At 45.7% G+C, this 17,646-nt stretch overlaps 2 protein-coding genes across 2 annotated transcripts in view; one reads left to right on the top strand and one right to left on the bottom strand.

Annotated features, from left to right (window-relative positions):
• Positions 1-17,646, bottom strand: part of LOC142196121 (uncharacterized) — a 530,658-nt gene that overhangs the window by 96,464 nt on the left and 416,548 nt on the right.
• Positions 1-17,646, top strand: part of LOC142196124 (uncharacterized) — a 305,361-nt gene that overhangs the window by 50,211 nt on the left and 237,504 nt on the right. The window contains exon 3 of the mRNA XM_075266347.1: positions 6,517-7,031. Within this exon, the coding sequence (XP_075122448.1) occupies positions 6,517-7,031 (515 nt within the window). The remainder of the gene's footprint in view (positions 1-6,516; positions 7,032-17,646) is intronic.

Below are 17,646 nucleotides of genomic sequence, written 5' to 3'. Positions count from 1 at the left end.
TAGAATATCACTGACTATAATATACTGTAATGATGGTGGACTATAAGGAATAGGTGTCTGTATATGTCATGTGTATGGGTTATGTCTGTCCCCGTGTGGGGGTCTCCATATTAACCCTGTAATAACCGAACAATCATTTTCCCCCTTATGTAACCCCTTAATGACCAGGACATTTTTGTATTTTCTTTTTAATTTTTCTATTGAATAACCCGGAGTTATAAAACACTTTTTAAAACTTTGGGGGGCATCTGCAACGTGAAAGTGAAATTGCAGCTTGTGAATTATATCTGCGGAAACACGAGTGTATATCGTATAGATGAGGAAAAAACTGTAATGTGTTTCTGCTGCGTTTGTTCTTTGTTTCTGCGTTTTGCTATGTGGGGCCCCGGCCTTAAGAAGTTTTTTAGTAGCACTTTGTAATAAGAATGTGAACAATGTGATAGAGAGAAACGCGTTACCTCTTTATTGTTGTCTACATTTTACTGGTACTTAGTCATATATGAAAGAAACCTCAGATCTCTACAACCTATATGTTGGTTTCCAGCTGTATACCGCCTCTGTTCTGCTCACACATATACTGTGAGGGATATCCGCTTGTGTAACCTCCATTTTGGATTCCAGGGCCATGTGGGGCAATGCCTGCAGCCGTTTTAGAGAGTTCACCCCCCTCAGCCATTATGAGATGCGACTCCTCTCCTGAACTATGTGACCACTTTGCCCCTAATCATGTTATGCTAATTATACTGGTCCAACCTGTTCTTTCTCTATACAATGTATCTCAACGGTTAAGGACATTATAGACCCGGCCTCATTTGTGAAAAAAAGACCCACATCACTTTATATGGCAATAACTTTGGGACGCTATAACTTGCACAAGTGATTTTGAGAATGTTTTTTCATGACACCTTGTACTTCATGTTGCTGGAATAGTGTTAAGGTGCCATGTCACATTTGCAGAGCCCCTAAAGTACCAATAATATGCAAATCCCTCAAAAGGGACCCCATTTTAGAAACTACACCCCTCAAGTAATTTCACAAGGGGTAATGTACAACGTGAAAATTGAAATTTTTAAAGAAATATGCTATTTTGATGCCCAATACATTGTACCCACTGAGTCATCAGAGACATACACTCATAAAACCATTAAGTGGGCCATCCCGGGGACAAGTTTTATATGTGGGTGTACACTGCTGCTTGGACACACAACAGGGCTCAGGAGGGAAGGAGCGCTGCGCTTTTTAGCTTTTGGGGTACAGATTTCTGGACACCATGTTGTTTTTGCAGAGCCCTGGAGGTGCCAGTAAATTGGAATTCTCCAAGAAGTGACCCCATTTTGTAGGGGAAATTTTAGGGTCTCTGCAAATGTGACATGGTGTCCACAAACCAACAATCTACATCTGCACTCCAAAAGCACATAGCACATAGCACCCCTTCACATCTACCCCCTGCTGTGTACCCAAATGGAAGTTTACACCCACATGTATGACACTGGTGTACCCCGGATAATAATATCATTTGTGGGTATACACTGCTGTTTGGGCACAGAAGGGAAGGAGCGCTACTTTGGTTTTTGGAGCCCAGTTTGGTTTTTGGATGTCTTATCACTTTAGCAGAGCCCCTGAATTACCAGTAAAGTGGATTCTGTAGACCTGTGACCCCATTTTGGAAACTACAGCCCTAAAGGGATTTATCAAGTAGGGTAGCGAGCATTTATAACCCTTGAGTATTGCATTCATTTAATTTCAATAAATGATTGTGCAGCTGATATTGAAAAGGAAAATATGTTGTGCCCAGTTTGTGTCAGCAGAGACACACACTCCAAAAACTGGTAAACGGGTATCCTGGGCACATGTTTTGGAGCTTTCATCTCTGATAAAAGCCAGGCACAACATATTATGCATTGGAATGACATATTTCTGGAAAAATTGCCATTTTCACTGTCACGGGATGGTTAGAGTCCATACTATAGGCCATGTGTAATATATATTTCATGTGGAATGTATTCTCTAACCTGTTATATACATCAATGTGTAGTTGGCTGATTAGGGTCTAGTGTGTTAGCACATTGTATGCAAATACCTCTAACTAGTGAGGACCAGTGAGGACAATGGGTGGAGATAATCTGATCGGTGTCTCCAAGAAGATGTTGGACTGTGCATTGTCCATAGTAGACAGGGAGTCTGCTCTCCTTGGTATAGGTGAGGGGGGAAGGATCTGTGACTCAGCCCTTCCCACCCACAGATAGAGGAAGTAACAGTCTTAGTATATAGTTGTAGCTGGAGTTAGTATGTGTTAGCCGGCCTGTGCACAGCTCTGCAGAGAGCCAGGACTTAGTTACAGGACCAAGGAACCAAAGCTATCATTGGATTGTGACTTCTGTGGACTTATTGTTATTACGGTTGATGTGACCGCCGCCGGCTACTAACTTTGTGGATTACAATAAATTGCTGTTGTCTCCCGACCTCTTGCGTCCCTGTTGATTCAAGATATTTTCCGGAGGAAGGACGTATACTTTTGCTCCGTTACAACTGGTTGGCAGCGGTGGGATCAACAGCGGACAGCGAGATGGACTACAGCAGCCCAGCGATTAATGGAGCCACAACCTCAGAATACAGGAACTGGACTATGGCAAGTCTACAAGTAAGGGCCCGGGAACTAAACCTGAGTTATCAGGGAAGAACGAAAGAGCAACTGATCGAGGCACTGGAGGAGATGACCCTGCAAAGCGACCATGAGGAGGGCTGCCCCCAGGAGACTGGAGAGATACGGGAGTGGCAGGTACAGACCCAAAAGAGCAGATGGGTTGTTTTGTATGAGGAGGAATTGGCAGTGCTGGGGCTAGAAGCAACTGCAGAGCAAAGGAGTAGAGCATTACAGAGGGCTCAGGAAACGGAGAAGGAGGAACAGAGAATGGCGCATGAAAAGGAAAGAATGGCGCATGAAATGCGAATGGCTGAGATAACTACGCGGAATTATAATCAAACGTCGACCCCCAGCCCAACAGTGAGAGAACCACCATATGTCTCCCATAAACACTTCAAGACCTTTGATGAAGCGGCTGGGGATGTTGATGGATATTTTCAGGACTTCGAACACCAGTGCCGCCTGATGGAAGTCCCAGAGAAGGATTGGGTCCGGTATCTGGTGGGGCACCTACGAGATGGGGCTGCGGAAGCTCTCAGAGCCATGGACCCTAGTGATCAGCGGGACTATGAGGCCATTAAAAGAGCGGTGCAGAAGTATTATGCAGTCACTCCAGAGACCTACCGAGTTCAGTTCCGCTCTTTGTCTTACAATGGGGGAAGCTCCTTCCACATGTTCGCCCACAAGTTGAAGCAAGCATGCAAGCGCTGGCTAGAAGGAGAGGAGGCTGTCACAGTCGATAAGATCCTCCAAGTCATACTTAAGGAACAGTTCTTTTCCCAGTGCCCCGCTGAGATCCGTGAGTGGGTGCTGGAACGGAACCCAGCCACAGTGGAGCAAGCTGCTTCCCTTGCAGATGAGGGCCTGACCATCAAGCCGCAGTGGAAGAGGTTGTTTGCAGAGGAGCGGAAAACTACCACAGTCCGCCAGACACCCTTCATCCAGCCACCCACCTTTTGTGCCCGGCCTCAGGATTACAATTCCCCCTCTACCCCTGCCCCAGCCCATCGGCCTCCAGCTATGAACAACCCTGTCCCTAGACAACGACCTACTGGAAGAATGCTAGAGCGCAGATGTTTTGGGTGCGGGAGGCCTGGACATTTGCAAGCTAGTTGCCCTGTTAACATGGGGGCACGGGCCACCGTGGCATCCCGGCCTATTCACTACCTGGGAACCACCCCTAGGACTGAAAGTTTGGCCCCATTTCCAGATGACTCCATGAATGACCCATCTGTTCCACCTCCAGGGGTCTATGGGATTCAGCCTTCCGCCACACATCCCGCAAACCTTCAGCGGAAGCACTTGCAGGAGGTCCTACTGGATGGCCGAACAGTTGTTGGATTCCGGGACTCGGGAGCTTTCCTAACGGTAGCGGACCCCCGAGTGGTTCGACCCGAGGCCCTAGAGGAGGGCCCTGGCCTTTCTATCGAGTTGGCAGGAGGTACTCGGAAACGTATTCCTAAAGCTACCGTGGAACTCGACTATGGTTATGGACCAAAACGATGCACAATTGGTGTGATGAGCGGGCTGCCGGCCGATGTTCTGTTAGGCAACGATGTTGGAAATCTACAGTGCCACTTTGTGGGAGCAGTGACCCGAAGCCAAGCTCAGAGAGACGCCAACATGGATCGACCGGATTTTCTGCCAGATGCCAGCCCTTCAACCCTACAACTTTACCATTCAGTACCGCCGAGGGAACCAACACCAGAACACAGATGGGTTATCCCGGCAGGAGGACATATGAGCTATAGAGACTGATGTGCATTCCCCAATTTACCTGTGTAGGCCAATTGTGTCATGCACATGTTTTGAGAGGGGGAGGGGTTGTCACGGGATGGTTAGAGTCCATACTATAGGCCATGTGTAATATATATTTCATGTGGAATGTATTCTCTAACCTGTTATATACATCAATGTGTAGTTGGCTGATTAGGGTCTAGTGTGTTAGCACATTGTATGCAAATACCTCTAACTAGTGAGGACCAGTGAGGACAATGGGTGGAGATAATCTGATCGGTGTCTCCAAGAAGATGTTGGACTGTGCATTGTCCATAGTAGACAGGGAGTCTGCTCTCCTTGGTATAGGTGAGGGGGGAAGGATCTGTGACTCAGCCCTTCCCACCCACAGATAGAGGAAGTAACAGTCTTAGTATATAGTTGTAGCTGGAGTTAGTATGTGTTAGCCGGCCTGTGCACAGCTCTGCAGAGAGCCAGGACTTAGTTACAGGACCAAGGAACCAAAGCTATCATTGGATTGTGACTTCTGTGGACTTATTGTTATTACGGTTGATGTGACCGCCGCCGGCTACTAACTTTGTGGATTACAATAAATTGCTGTTGTCTCCCGACCTCTTGCGTCCCTGTTGATTCAAGATATTTTCCGGAGGAAGGACGTATACTTTTGCTCCGTTACATTCACTTTTTGCAGTCAGCTGCGTATTCATTTCTGGAGAATAAATTATAGCAAGTATTGGATAAATTCCTTCAGGGGGGTGTAGTTTCCAAAATGGGGTAACATGTCAGGGGATTCTACTTTACTGGCATTTCAGGAGCTCTGCAAAAGTGTCATGGCATCCAAAAGCTAAACTGTCTAAATCTGTGCGCCAATAACCAAATATCGCTAATTCCCTTCTGTGCCAGGCTGTGCCCTAATATCAGTTTATACCACATATGGCATGAAGTACACTATCCTGTGTACACCAGTGTCATACATGTGGCATAAACTGCAGTTTGGACGCCCAGCAGGGCGCAGATGTGAAGGAGTGCTATGCGCTGTACAGATGCAGATGTTTGGTACCTGGACACCATGTCATGTTTGCAGGGCCTAGGTAGCAGAAAAGTGAAATCCCCTAAGGAGCGACCCCATTTTGAAAACTGCACCCCTGAAAGAATTTATCAAGTGTTGTAATAAGCATTAGTATCCCAGGTGGGAATGCACAGTGAATAGTCAAAAGTTAATATGAAAGCTGTGCGGAGTATATTGGGTACACCAAATTCCCTACTATGTCCACAATAGCGCCTATAATTGTGGGGGTCACTCTGGGGTTCACTTTTGTCCCCTGATAAACACTCGCACACCTTATACATTCCCCTCCTGCTACAACCACTTGAGTTCTAATGATTTGGTGATTTTTGGGTTTTTTACCTGCACAGTGTACAAGCTAGATTCTTTATTATTCTAGTGATGTGGCCAACACCGCGCTCCTATTCACAACAATGGGAGCGCCAGAGATAGTGAATGATTTACTTCAGCTATTTCCCGTGTTCCTACTAAAGTGAATGGGGGCGTCATCCACCAAATGACAGGTCTACATTCTGCCTGGTGGGGGTCTCTGCAGTCAGACCCCACCGATCAGGTATTCTATGGGTAATACTTACCTGGTATTTCCCCTTTAATGACCTCGTAGAGGGTTTGTAGACTTTCTAATACACAATATAAGAGTCCGTTCTGTATTCGGAATAACTAGATTTAGTAGATTTGTAGATTGTTAGATATCTCATTACTTGTTACTGACACTGTTGTGTATAAGAAATCCTCATATGGTGATTTGGTGACTATTGTGCGACATGTCTCGGGAATTACAATATCTCACTAATAAAATTATAATTGTTTTGAAAAAATTCTGTTTCATTTTGCAAGCGGTGACTGGATGAGCGGCTCCATAGACACCCCCCGAATATAAAGGAGAAGATCATCACAGATTGGCACAAGAAGACCTGGACGTAGACTGGGGAAATCTTTTCTGGTTCTGAACCATGAGCTCAGACATGAAACCTAATCCTTCCATACATGAGGGAACTGACAGAGATGAAAAAACATTTCCATGTCCTGAATGTGGGAAACATTTTAGCAAAAAATCACGACTTGTAGATCATATAAGAACCCACACAGGAGAGAAGCCTTTTTCTTGCTCAGAATGTGGGAAATGTTTTATCCAAGAAAGTCATCTTAAGAGACATGAGAGAACTCACACAGGAGAGAAGCTTTTTTCTTGCACAGAATGTAAGCAATGTTTTAAACAGCAAAGTAATCTTAAGATGCATGAAAGAATTCACACGGGAGAGAAGCCATATTCATGCTCAGAATGTGGGAAATGTTTTATCCAAGAAAGTCATCTTAAGAGACATGAGAGAACTCACACAGGAGAGAAGCCTTTTTCTTGCACAGAATGTAAGCAATGTTTTAAACAGCAAAGTAATCTTAAGATGCATGAAAGAATTCACACGGGAGAGAAACCATATTCATGCTCAGAATGTGGGAAATGTTTTAACCAACAAAGTCATCTTAAGATACATGAGAGAACTCACACAGGAGAGAAGCCATATTCATGCTCAGAATGTGGGAAATGTTTTAGCCAACAAAGTAATCTTAAGAGACATGAGAGAAGTCACAAAACAAGAACAATCCCCCAGTAAAGTGTAACCAGTAAGATGTCACTGCCGGTATTTCTGTACATAGGTATCATGAGCTATATCATGTGACCCTGATATAAAGTATATTTACCAGCCATTACTACACCCAGAGTCGCCTTCCAGGAATCTTCATCGTCTCTTCTTTACAGAACTGCTTTCCTTCAGATACACTCGGAGGTTTTCTTACATGAACTGCTCAATTCAGATCCAGAAGAAACTAGAACTAGAAATCTTGACTCTTTTACAGCGGCATTATTTTATCCTCCTGGCTGTGTGAGGAGTCAGACCCCGCTGATCTGATATTGATGACCCCCCGATACATGAGCCATCAGTCTATAACCTGCAGGACACCTCTAGTTTGGACCTTTAGGACTGAGCGGTTTTCCATTAATGTCGCTGTATGAGGGCTTAGTTTTTTGTGCGGGTTGTATTTTTTAGTAGTAACATTTCAGGATAGATGGAATTTATTGATGAACTTTTATTAAATGTAACAACAATTTCACCATTTACCATGTGACATAAATAATGTTTTCCCTTTATGATGATGTCGCTGCGATTATGGGGACACCAAATATGTTGAAATGTTTTGTTTGGCAACTTTTCCCGAATAAAGAAACTTAAAAATAATTCTGTCATTGTATTCTTATGGGGCTTGTGTTTTGTAGGAGCAGATGTAGTTTTATAGGTAACATTATGGGGCACAGGGGGCTTCTTACTTACAGGCTGTGGACACCTTTGTACATGAGAAATCAATAAACACATATTGTCCTAAGACAATGGACCAGGCCCGGTCACATTTACCATCATTTACACCAGATTACTGACATGAGCTATGGGCTGGGGTAGATTTCAGCACGGCCTATATCCACCTCCTTGGCTACCAGGACAGACATCAATGCTTGTGGTACATCCCAATACAAACACCAGACGTCAGTGTCACATTGTAGTCAGCACTTATTGAATAGAATTCCAGTAAATCTTATTTTTCATGGCCTCAAAGAAAACAAGACTAATAAGTCTACAGGGAATAATCTGCGGCAGATTAATAATATACATTTTTTTATATAGCGCCAACATATTCCGCAGCGCTGTACAATTTGTAGGATTCATATACAGCCAAAAAGATAAAAAGACAAAGAAAGAGTCACTTCACACAATGGGACTGATGGCCCTGCTCACAAGAGCTTACAATCTATGAGATAGAGGGGGTGACACAAGAGGTAGCAGGGGCGGCATTGCTTATGTGTAGAAAGAGCAAAAGCAATCCACAGCCCAAGCTTCATGCAATCATATGGATCATGAGAGGGAGAGAAGACTCTGTGCACGGAGAAACAACCTCCTGGTCAAGGCAACCAAAAGATCAACTAAAAACATTTGCATAAAATCCAACACAAATTGTATAAAACTTAACTTTTAATTATTGGAAAAGTGTCCAGAAGATCCCAAGATAACCAGTGTAGGAAGTGAAAAAAAAACCAAAACAAAAAAAACCCAGACCTACATGGTGTAGCAGTTGCCTACGCGTTTCTGGGCGTTAGCCACTCGGGAGAAGTCTTGTATACGAGCGTGGGTGGTTCTGATAATAGAGGATGTAAGTGTTAGGTCATTGAGTGATAGTGATGAGGGAGGAAATGTATGGCGGTGCGGCATTATGGAGAGCCTTGTGGGGGAGGGGGAGAACTTTATATTTTAATCTATAATGAATAGGCAGCCAATGTAACGACTGTCACAGTCCGGAGGCCTCGCTGTAGTGACCGGCACAGACCGGAGGCCTCGCTGTAGTGACCGGCACAGGCCGGAGGCCTCGCTGTAGTGACCGGCACAGACCGGAGGCCTCGCTGTAGTGACCGGCGCAGACCGGAGGCCTCGCTGTAGTGACCGGCACAGACCGGAGGCCTCGCTGTAGTGACCGGCACAGACCGGAGGCCTCTCTGTAGTGACCGGCACAGACCGGAGGCCTCGCTGTAGTGACCGGCACAGACCGGAGGCCTCGCTGTAGTGACCGGCACAGACCGGAGGCCTCGCTGTAGTGATCGGCACAGACCGGAGGCCTCGCTGTAGTGACCGGCACAGACCGGAGGCCTCGCTGTAGTGACCGGCACAGACCGGAGGCCTCGCTGTAGTGACCGGCACAGACCGGAGGCCTCGCTGTAGTGACCGGCACAGACCGGAGGCCTCGCTGTAGTGACCGGCACAGACCGGAGGCCTCGCTGTAGTGACCGGCACAGACCGGAGGCCTCGCTGTAGTGACCGGCACAGACCGGAGGCCTCGCTGTAGTGACTGGCACAGACCGGAGGCCTCACTGTAGTGACCGGCACAGACCGGAGGCCTCGCTGTAGCGTCTAGCCTGATAGATGAGCCGCTGCATTCAGAATAGATTGTAGAGGGGAGAGTTTAGTGAGGGGAAGACGGATTAGTAAGGAGTTACAGTAGTCAAGGCGAGAATGAATCAGAGAGACAATAAGTGTCTGTAATGTATCTCTGGTGAGGAAAGGGTGTATTCTGGAGATGTTTTTGAGGTGGAGGTGACATGACCGTGCGAGAGATTGGATCTGTGTTCAGACAACGAGCTGGAACAACAATTTCAAGTCAATGAAAGAAAAACATAAAAAATCTAATATTAGATGAGATATTTAGATGAGCTGGGAGTGGCCCAGTGGAATAAGCAGAGACCAGTGACACCCCGTGTATCGTCCGCTTGGGTCAGGGGACGTATCTTGTATCTGATTTATGACACATGAAGGGTTGGGGATCCTGTGACCTCGGCCCGGCAATCTGTAAGTGAGACTTGTGAATGTGCAATAAGCTGTGAGTCTAATATGTCAGGACACACATCTAATGGTTATTATATGACATGTGTGACAATGACTTTACAGGAGCGGAAATCTGCAAAATAACTATTTATAGAAGGAAATTACTTCATCTGACGACAGAAATTCCAACTCCAAGGACAATTCGTCTGATTCTTCACCCCTTATAGTTCCTTGAGGATGTGACTGTGATGAGAAAATAGAATAATCTTGGTAGATCTTACAATCTAATCTTGTATAAGTATAGTATATAGTGCCATGAGAACAGTGACCTGGACACCAGCCTGTGCTGCGATAAGACGGGTACGATCAGGGATGGACAAGCCGCAGTGACCTGAGAACCAGCCGGGCCATCAGATATAATGGGGGGCAGAAACCTTTGCCATTACATCCGCTGTGACACTACAACTCCCAGCAGGCAGATTTCACTTCTAGGAGGGTTTTACAAACAGCAGAACAAGTTTACAAGCTGAGAGCTTTAGCTTCACAACAACTAAAGATGCCAAATATTACTGAACCCCTGGATCGCAGCCATGTCCCCACAGCTGGCCATGCTAAGAGACAAGAGCCGGAACCTCACTGCAAGCACTGGCCTGAGATCTGCTGATATCCGCCATATACGTGTGTGTATATATGGGGAGATAACTATACATATACACAGACACATCCCTATAGTGGAGGGAGCGGTATGGAAACATAGAAAGACACCCCCGGAGCCATCAGCAAAGGGGGACATGACTTTGGGATGGGGGAACCAATAACTCCTGCAGTTTCTTCTTTGTGCAGTAGTTGAGTAGATTTATACAGACTGGGTCAGCTTTAAGAATATATCGGTGTATATTCAGCTTTAGTGTATATACAGCTGTAGGAGTATATACACTCACCGGCCACTTTATTAGGTATACCATGCTAGTAACGGGTTGGACCCCCTTTTGCCTTCAGAACTGACTCAATTCTTCGTGGCATAGATTCAACAAGGTGCTGGAAGCATTCCTCAGAGATTTTGGTCCATATTGACATGATGGCATCACACAGTTGCAGTCGCAGATTTGTCGGCTGCACATCCATGATGCGAATCTCCCGTTCCACCACATCCCAAAGATGCTCCTCTATTGGATTGAGATCTGGTGACTGTGGAGGCCATTGGAGTACAGTGAACTCATTGTCATGTTCAAGAAACCAGTCTGAGATGATTCCAGCTTTATGACATGGCATTGCATTATCCTGCTGAAAGTAGCCATCAGATGTTGGGTACATTGTGGTCATAAAGGGATGGACATGGTCAGCAACAATACTCAGGTAGGCTTTGACGTTGCAACGATGCTCAATTGGTACCAAGGGGCCCAAAGAGTGCCAAGAAAATATTCCCCACACCATGACACCACCACCACCAGCCTGAACCGTTACCGATACAAGGCAGGATGGATCCATGCTTTCATGTTGTTGACGCCAAATTCTGACCCTACCATCCGAATGTCGCAGCAGAAATCGAGACTCATCAGACCAGGCAACGTTTTTCCAATCTTCAATTGTCCAATTTCGATGAGCTTGTGCAAATTGTAGCCTCAGTTTCCTGTTCTTAGCTGAAAGGAGTGGCACCCGGTGTGGTCTTCTGCTGCTGTAGCCCATCTGTAGCCTCAAAGTTGGACGTACTGTGCGGCGTTCAGAGATGCTCTTCTGGCTACCTTGGTTGTAATGGGGGGCTATTTGAGTCACTGTTGCCTTTCTATCAGCTCGAACCAGTCTGGCCATTCTCCTCTGACCTCTGGCATCAACAACGCATTTCCGCCCACAGAACTGCTGCTCACTGGATGTTTTTTCTTTTTCGGACCATTCTCTGTAAACCCTAGAGATGGTTGTGCGTGAAAATCCCAGTAGATCAGCAGTTTCTGAAATACTCAGACCAGCCCTTCTGGCACCAACAACCATGCCACGTTCAAAGGCACTCAAATCACCTTTCTTCCCCATACTGATGCTCGGTTTGAACTGCAGGAGATTGTCTTGACCATGTCTACACCCCTAAATGCACTGAGTTGCCGCCATGTGATTGGCTGACTAGAAATTAAGTGTTAACGAGCAGTTGGACAGGTGTACCTAATAAAGTGGCCGGTGAGTGTATCTGTGTATGTTCTGCTGTAGGAGTGTATATCTGTATGTTCTGTGTAGGAGTATATATCTGTAGTAGGAGTATATATCTGTGTATGTTCTGCTTTAGTATATGGTGCTTAGTGTGTTACTGTAGGGAGGGAGGAGTTAGGAATAGATGTCACTTCCTGTCTCACCCATCTTCATCCTCTTTCTCATCACAAGACCTGGATGAAGCATTTCCCGCCCTCCCGCCCTCTTTGCATCACTATGTTATACTTGTTTTTTATTTTTTTATTTTTTTTCACATTTTCCTATCTAATGTATTATTGTATCATTGCTTTGTTACTGTAATTGTGTATTTGGCTCTATATATTCAATTATGAGATGACTGATGAGTTATTGTTGGGCATTATCCTTCTAGGCCCAAGGGAAGGGCAGTCCTCCAGCCATGGTTCCCTAGAGGTTTCCTCCACAGGGGTTTTTTCCTCTCCTGAGTGCTGTAGGATGACTCTTTGTGAGTCGGGGGTTTGCCATTATTTAGTCAGTCGTGTGTAATAAAGTATTACGTGTCACATGGTCCATTGATAAACTGTCACAGCTTTACTTTTGCGGTTGAGGAGTCAGGTGGAAGTTGCAGGCAAGTTATTGTAGACTTATTTTAACTAATAGAGGAGGTTAAACCTCATGGTGGTGACAGGCTGAGCTTTAGAAATGGCCAGCCTGAAGGATGTGGTAATAGTAACGTCATCCAGAGGCGGGCACAGTGGTTAAGCACAGGGTCGTTGGTGCCCTTAAAGTGTACTGGCTCTGCTAGAATTGCAAGCCGGAGCGGCCTCCCCTGTATTGCTGTCTGGCCGGGTGCTGTATGTCAGACAACTTGAGATTCCACAGTATCTGTGAATCCCAATGGTCTAGCACTTCACCTGACTCCTTCTGTCATTATTTTACTTCTGTGAGTTTAATAAAGCTGTGGCCATTTTTACAACCAAAATAAAGTGTTTTGTGCATTTATTCCAAAGTCATTATTTACCGTAGTTTGGGTGGTTTTAGGTAGGAGTGAGGGACATCCCATATCCAAAGTCAAGCACTGGAAGGAAATATTCAGTAAGAAATGCAGAAACAAATAAGAGTATAAAATAGGTTCTCTCCATGTTGTGTCCACAGGGAGGAGGAGCAGGACTGGAGTAGATCTGTCCTGGCCGCCGATCCAACTTGTCCTGAGCGAGTGATCCACAGACCTGCTGTAGGCGAGAGAACAAGGAGTCTAAAGATGGCTGCCGAGGGTGTAATGTGCAGACTAGCTAAGGACACAGGGAGGTGGAGTGGGGGGTAAGGCGGGGGTCACGTCTGTGTCGGTTTTGCAGAACTTGCTAAAAATCAGCAGAGAAAAAAGTTCTGCACAGAGGACATTGTTCACACTGCTTCTGAAATGATGGACAAATGGGGTCTCTGTGTAGCGGGGGATTTAGCAGTCCGGCTCTCTATTGTGCAGATCCCCGGAAGACCTGAATGACGGAGACCATGGCGCTAGTGTGACCCTAACGTAAGTGGGCAAGAGGGAGGGGCCTGAGTTACAGCTGTGAGAGCAGCCCAATGAATCCTGGGAGTTGTAGTGCAGCCCTGGAGGAAGTCCAGAACAGGAAGTAACAGATGGAAATCACTGCAGAGCCTGCGCGGAGCGGCCGGAGAGCGGAGGGAACGCTGGACTCACTGCTAAAGGGATCGGGGGCATTTATTCACCTGTCTGTAGCACTAGTAGGACTTTGTTTTTATGTCCTTATCACCCCTTTAAGCACTTACCAACTGTCCACTGACTATATCAACTTATTTACGTCTCCAAGATGGTGCAGCTGCAGGAGTGGGGGAGGGGGCATCTGTCACTGACAAGAGAAGGCCGGGACAGGTTATTCCAGGTTATTACTATCCGGCCTCCTCTATCTCCTTATACTTAGTGAGCGCTGTGTATACAGCAATGGTAGCCGCCATCTTACTGCTTCCTCCTGGCCTGGTGGTCATGTGATCACTGAGCTCCTGGGTCCTAGAGGATCCCGATCATATCTGTAGCGTGTCCTAAGAGGTTGTATTCCTCCTGTAACCGGGATAATATGTCACATTAATACAGGATAAATCAGGAAGAATAAGATTCAGAATGAGGTGGAATTGGAGAAAAACTGTGTTTGTGCGACTTTCTTACGGGCTTCGTTCTTACGGCAGTCACTGTGTAGCCAAACTGACATGTCTCCTGTATTCTATGTCTCACTATGACTTTGGAGATACCAAATTTATAGTTTTATTTACATTTTAGGTCTTAACAAAAATCCTAAATATTCTGACCGGTATCTTTATATATTCCCATGTGCGGGGATGTAGGAGACCGGGGGACCTAGGAGTTTCGAACACTAATGCATTACAAAATCCCGGCATTTGGCTGCATAGAACAGTCTGTCAGACATATGGGAGCCTAGGGGCAACTTGGTGGCTCAGTGGTTAGCACTGCAGCGCTGGAGTCCTGGGTTTGAATCCTGCAAGGAGTGTTGTCGCAATAGTAATCCTGCTCAGTACGAGAGGAACCGCAAATTCAGACAATTGGTGTATGTGCTTGGCTGAGGAGCCAATGGGGCGAAGCTACCATCTTTGGGATTATGACTGAACGCCTCTAATTCAGAATCCCCCCTAAACGTGACGATACCGCAGTGCTGAGGAGCCCAGGTTGGCCTGGGATAGCCGGCGGGGAAGAGTCACGTCCCCCGCTGCCGGCGCGTAGTGCCGCACACCACGGGGCCATAGCGCGGCCGGAAGCCCGCCACCTCTCTCCCGCAGCGCATCGCACGTTCGTTGGGAACCCGGTGCTAAATCATTCATAGACGACCTGATTCTGGGTCAGGGTTTCGTGCGTAGCAGAGCAGCTACCTCGCTGTGATCTATTGAAAGTCATCCCTTGAGCCAAGTTTCTGTCAATAAAAAAAAAAAAGAATCCTGCAAGGAGTTTGTATGTTCTCCCTGAGTTTGCGTGGATTTCTTCCCATTCTACAAAAGACATACTGATAGGAAAAAAAGATGTTCATTGTGATCCCTATATGGGGCTCACAATCTACATAAAAAAAGACATATGGGAGCCTTCAATACTCTCTGGCTGTCATGGCAATGAGACGCTGGCCCCACATCTTGTTCCAGTTGCCAAAATAGAGGCACCTATGTGCCGCCAGTAAATGGTGCCTCAGTCAGCTTTGACCTAGGGGTCGGGGGGTTAATGCCCCCAATCTGAGCGGACACTGATCACATGCATTAGCGTCGACTCTGAACATAGAAGCCATTAGGTCAAAGTTGAAGGAAATCCGACCAGTAGAGATGATGTAGTAGGAGGTGAGATGAGCCGCACATGTACCAAACACTTCAATGTCTCCTTAATTATCAGCTCTACAGAGACGATAAGGGAATATATCAGATGAGACCTGGAGACTCTCTCAGCCTCCGATCCGGTGACTGGAGGGATTGTGGTGCTCCCATCAGCTCCGCATCCTCCTCATTGTTTACCGCCTATAGCTCCGCACTTCTGGTAATGGCTTCGCCTGCTGTTACAGTTCAGTCCTATTCTCTTGAATGGTCCTGAGCTGAGGTTTGTTGTAATACCAGTCACAGCCACTACTAATAGTGCAGCGCTATAGCTGGTAAGTAATGGATCACATGACAAGGGGCAGACCCCACTGATCTGATATTTATGGTCTATTCTATAGATGAACAATCCAGAAAGGTTTCACTGCTCCCCACAGTAAGGCTACATGTACAGGAACGTGAGCGACAATCTATAAGGAGTCGTCCTTCATCCTTCCTAATATAACAAATATAAATATAGACACGTCTGACAAGGCCGGATCTCCAACTCCTTCATCCTGGAGATGGCCAGCAAATCTTTCCAGACAATACAATCCAATCGTCCAGAGATCTTCACAATCTGTCACCCTCAGCAAAGCAGAAGGAAGGACGTAACGTAATAATGGCCGAAACACCGCGAAGGATCCGACAAATGGGATTTACTGACACCCAGAAATCACCCCCATTCATAGAGCTGGATCCGGGTCAGGTAGTCGGTGGTGAGAGGACAGATATATTAGAGACCAAGGCTGATATGGTAGGACTGTAGAGGACCATAGAGGTGTGAAGGTCCTGCACCTTGTTCTCATAGGATAGAGTCCAGGCAAAGAAGAAACCGAACTAATAATGGAGACATTTCCAGGATTTTAGTATAGAAGATCCCTCCTTGCTGACACCCTCCATCCCCTCCTATCAGCTGTGTGAAGAGGCCGAATCACTTGATCGAGCATTGTGACGACCTCTCTGCTCTCCTAGCACAGCGCCATGCATTGTATAGTGGTTGTACTTAGTATTACAGCTCAGCCCAATTTACATAAATGGAACAGCGGTAGAAATAGGTCATGTGACGGATGAATGTGATGTCCTTGGTTGTGAATGTTCCAAGATGTCCATGTACAGGGCTGTGGTCTCATATTCATCACATCATATTGGGCCCACAATTCTCTGACCCGCAGACCACGTGGAGATTTCTGGACCATGAAGCGGCTCTTGGCGCGGCTCGTGTGAATTTTCTGTGTGCCAAGACCTTAAATTCTGAGAATAGAGATGGGAAAATCAGTTCGTAACGAGTCAGGTTTATCCTGAATGTTCTAAATTGTTCAGTTTTTAATGAAGCCAAACTGTTGGTAATTCGCTTCGGACAAACAAAAATGGCTGTGCTACAAGAAAATGTCCGACACCATGTATTTAACCCTTAACAACACAGGATGTATTATTACGTCCTGACCACCTGTGATTCTTGCAAATGGGCGTAATAGTATGTCGTGTGTCGGCCGCCCACTTACTATGTGAGCAGGAGGCGTCAGAAACGAGTGATAGCTGTAAATGGCGACTAACACCAACTGCAATACCCCCCCCCCCCCCCCGAATCAGCTTTTTGCAGCGGTGGAGGACATACGCAGCTATCACGATAACAAGTGGTAATTTCTTTGGTAGGTAGTAGGATGTGACCCGTTCATGACTGGCCTGTTTGACACCTTAATGACCAGGACATTTTTCCATTGTCACATAAACAAGAGCCACAACTTTTTTTTTATTTTTGTGTACATGTAACTCTATGAGGACTTGTTTTTTGCAGGACCAGGTGCAGTGTTTGATGTCATATATCTCATTCATTAACCATTGTCTTTCTACAGGTTACATTTTGTGGCCTTAACCACGTGACTTAGATACCTGATACAATTATTCTCTGGGTTGATAGAATTTTATTGATACCAAATTATATATTATAAGCTTTTATTATAATTTTTTTACAGAATGGTATGAGGGTTTTTTAACCAGCAAGACCTGGCAGTGTATTTGGTACATATTGGGTAACCCGGGTGTTTTTGAATACTTTTTTTAAAACACTTTTGGGCGGCAAAGAGAACAAAACAGCAATTTAGATATTTTTGTTTTCGATCATCACGGACAAGGAAATAACTAATACATTTCTTTCTTTTGACATTTTTATTATTTACAAAAAATTTTGGTGCAGGAAATTAATGATAAATGTAACTCCATTAACCAGTTCAGGAGCACCCATAGACTATATACCCGTACGTCCTTGCAGTATTTAGTAGCTGCAGATCTGAGGAGTCGGTTGTGACTACATCCGG

The sequence above is a fragment of the Leptodactylus fuscus genome, chromosome 2, assembly GCF_031893055.1.
Source record: "Leptodactylus fuscus isolate aLepFus1 chromosome 2, aLepFus1.hap2, whole genome shotgun sequence".
Lineage (NCBI taxonomy): Eukaryota > Metazoa > Chordata > Amphibia > Anura > Leptodactylidae > Leptodactylus > Leptodactylus fuscus.
The sequence above is the reverse complement of the archived record's forward strand: the minus strand, read 5'-3'. Positions and strand labels throughout refer to the sequence as shown.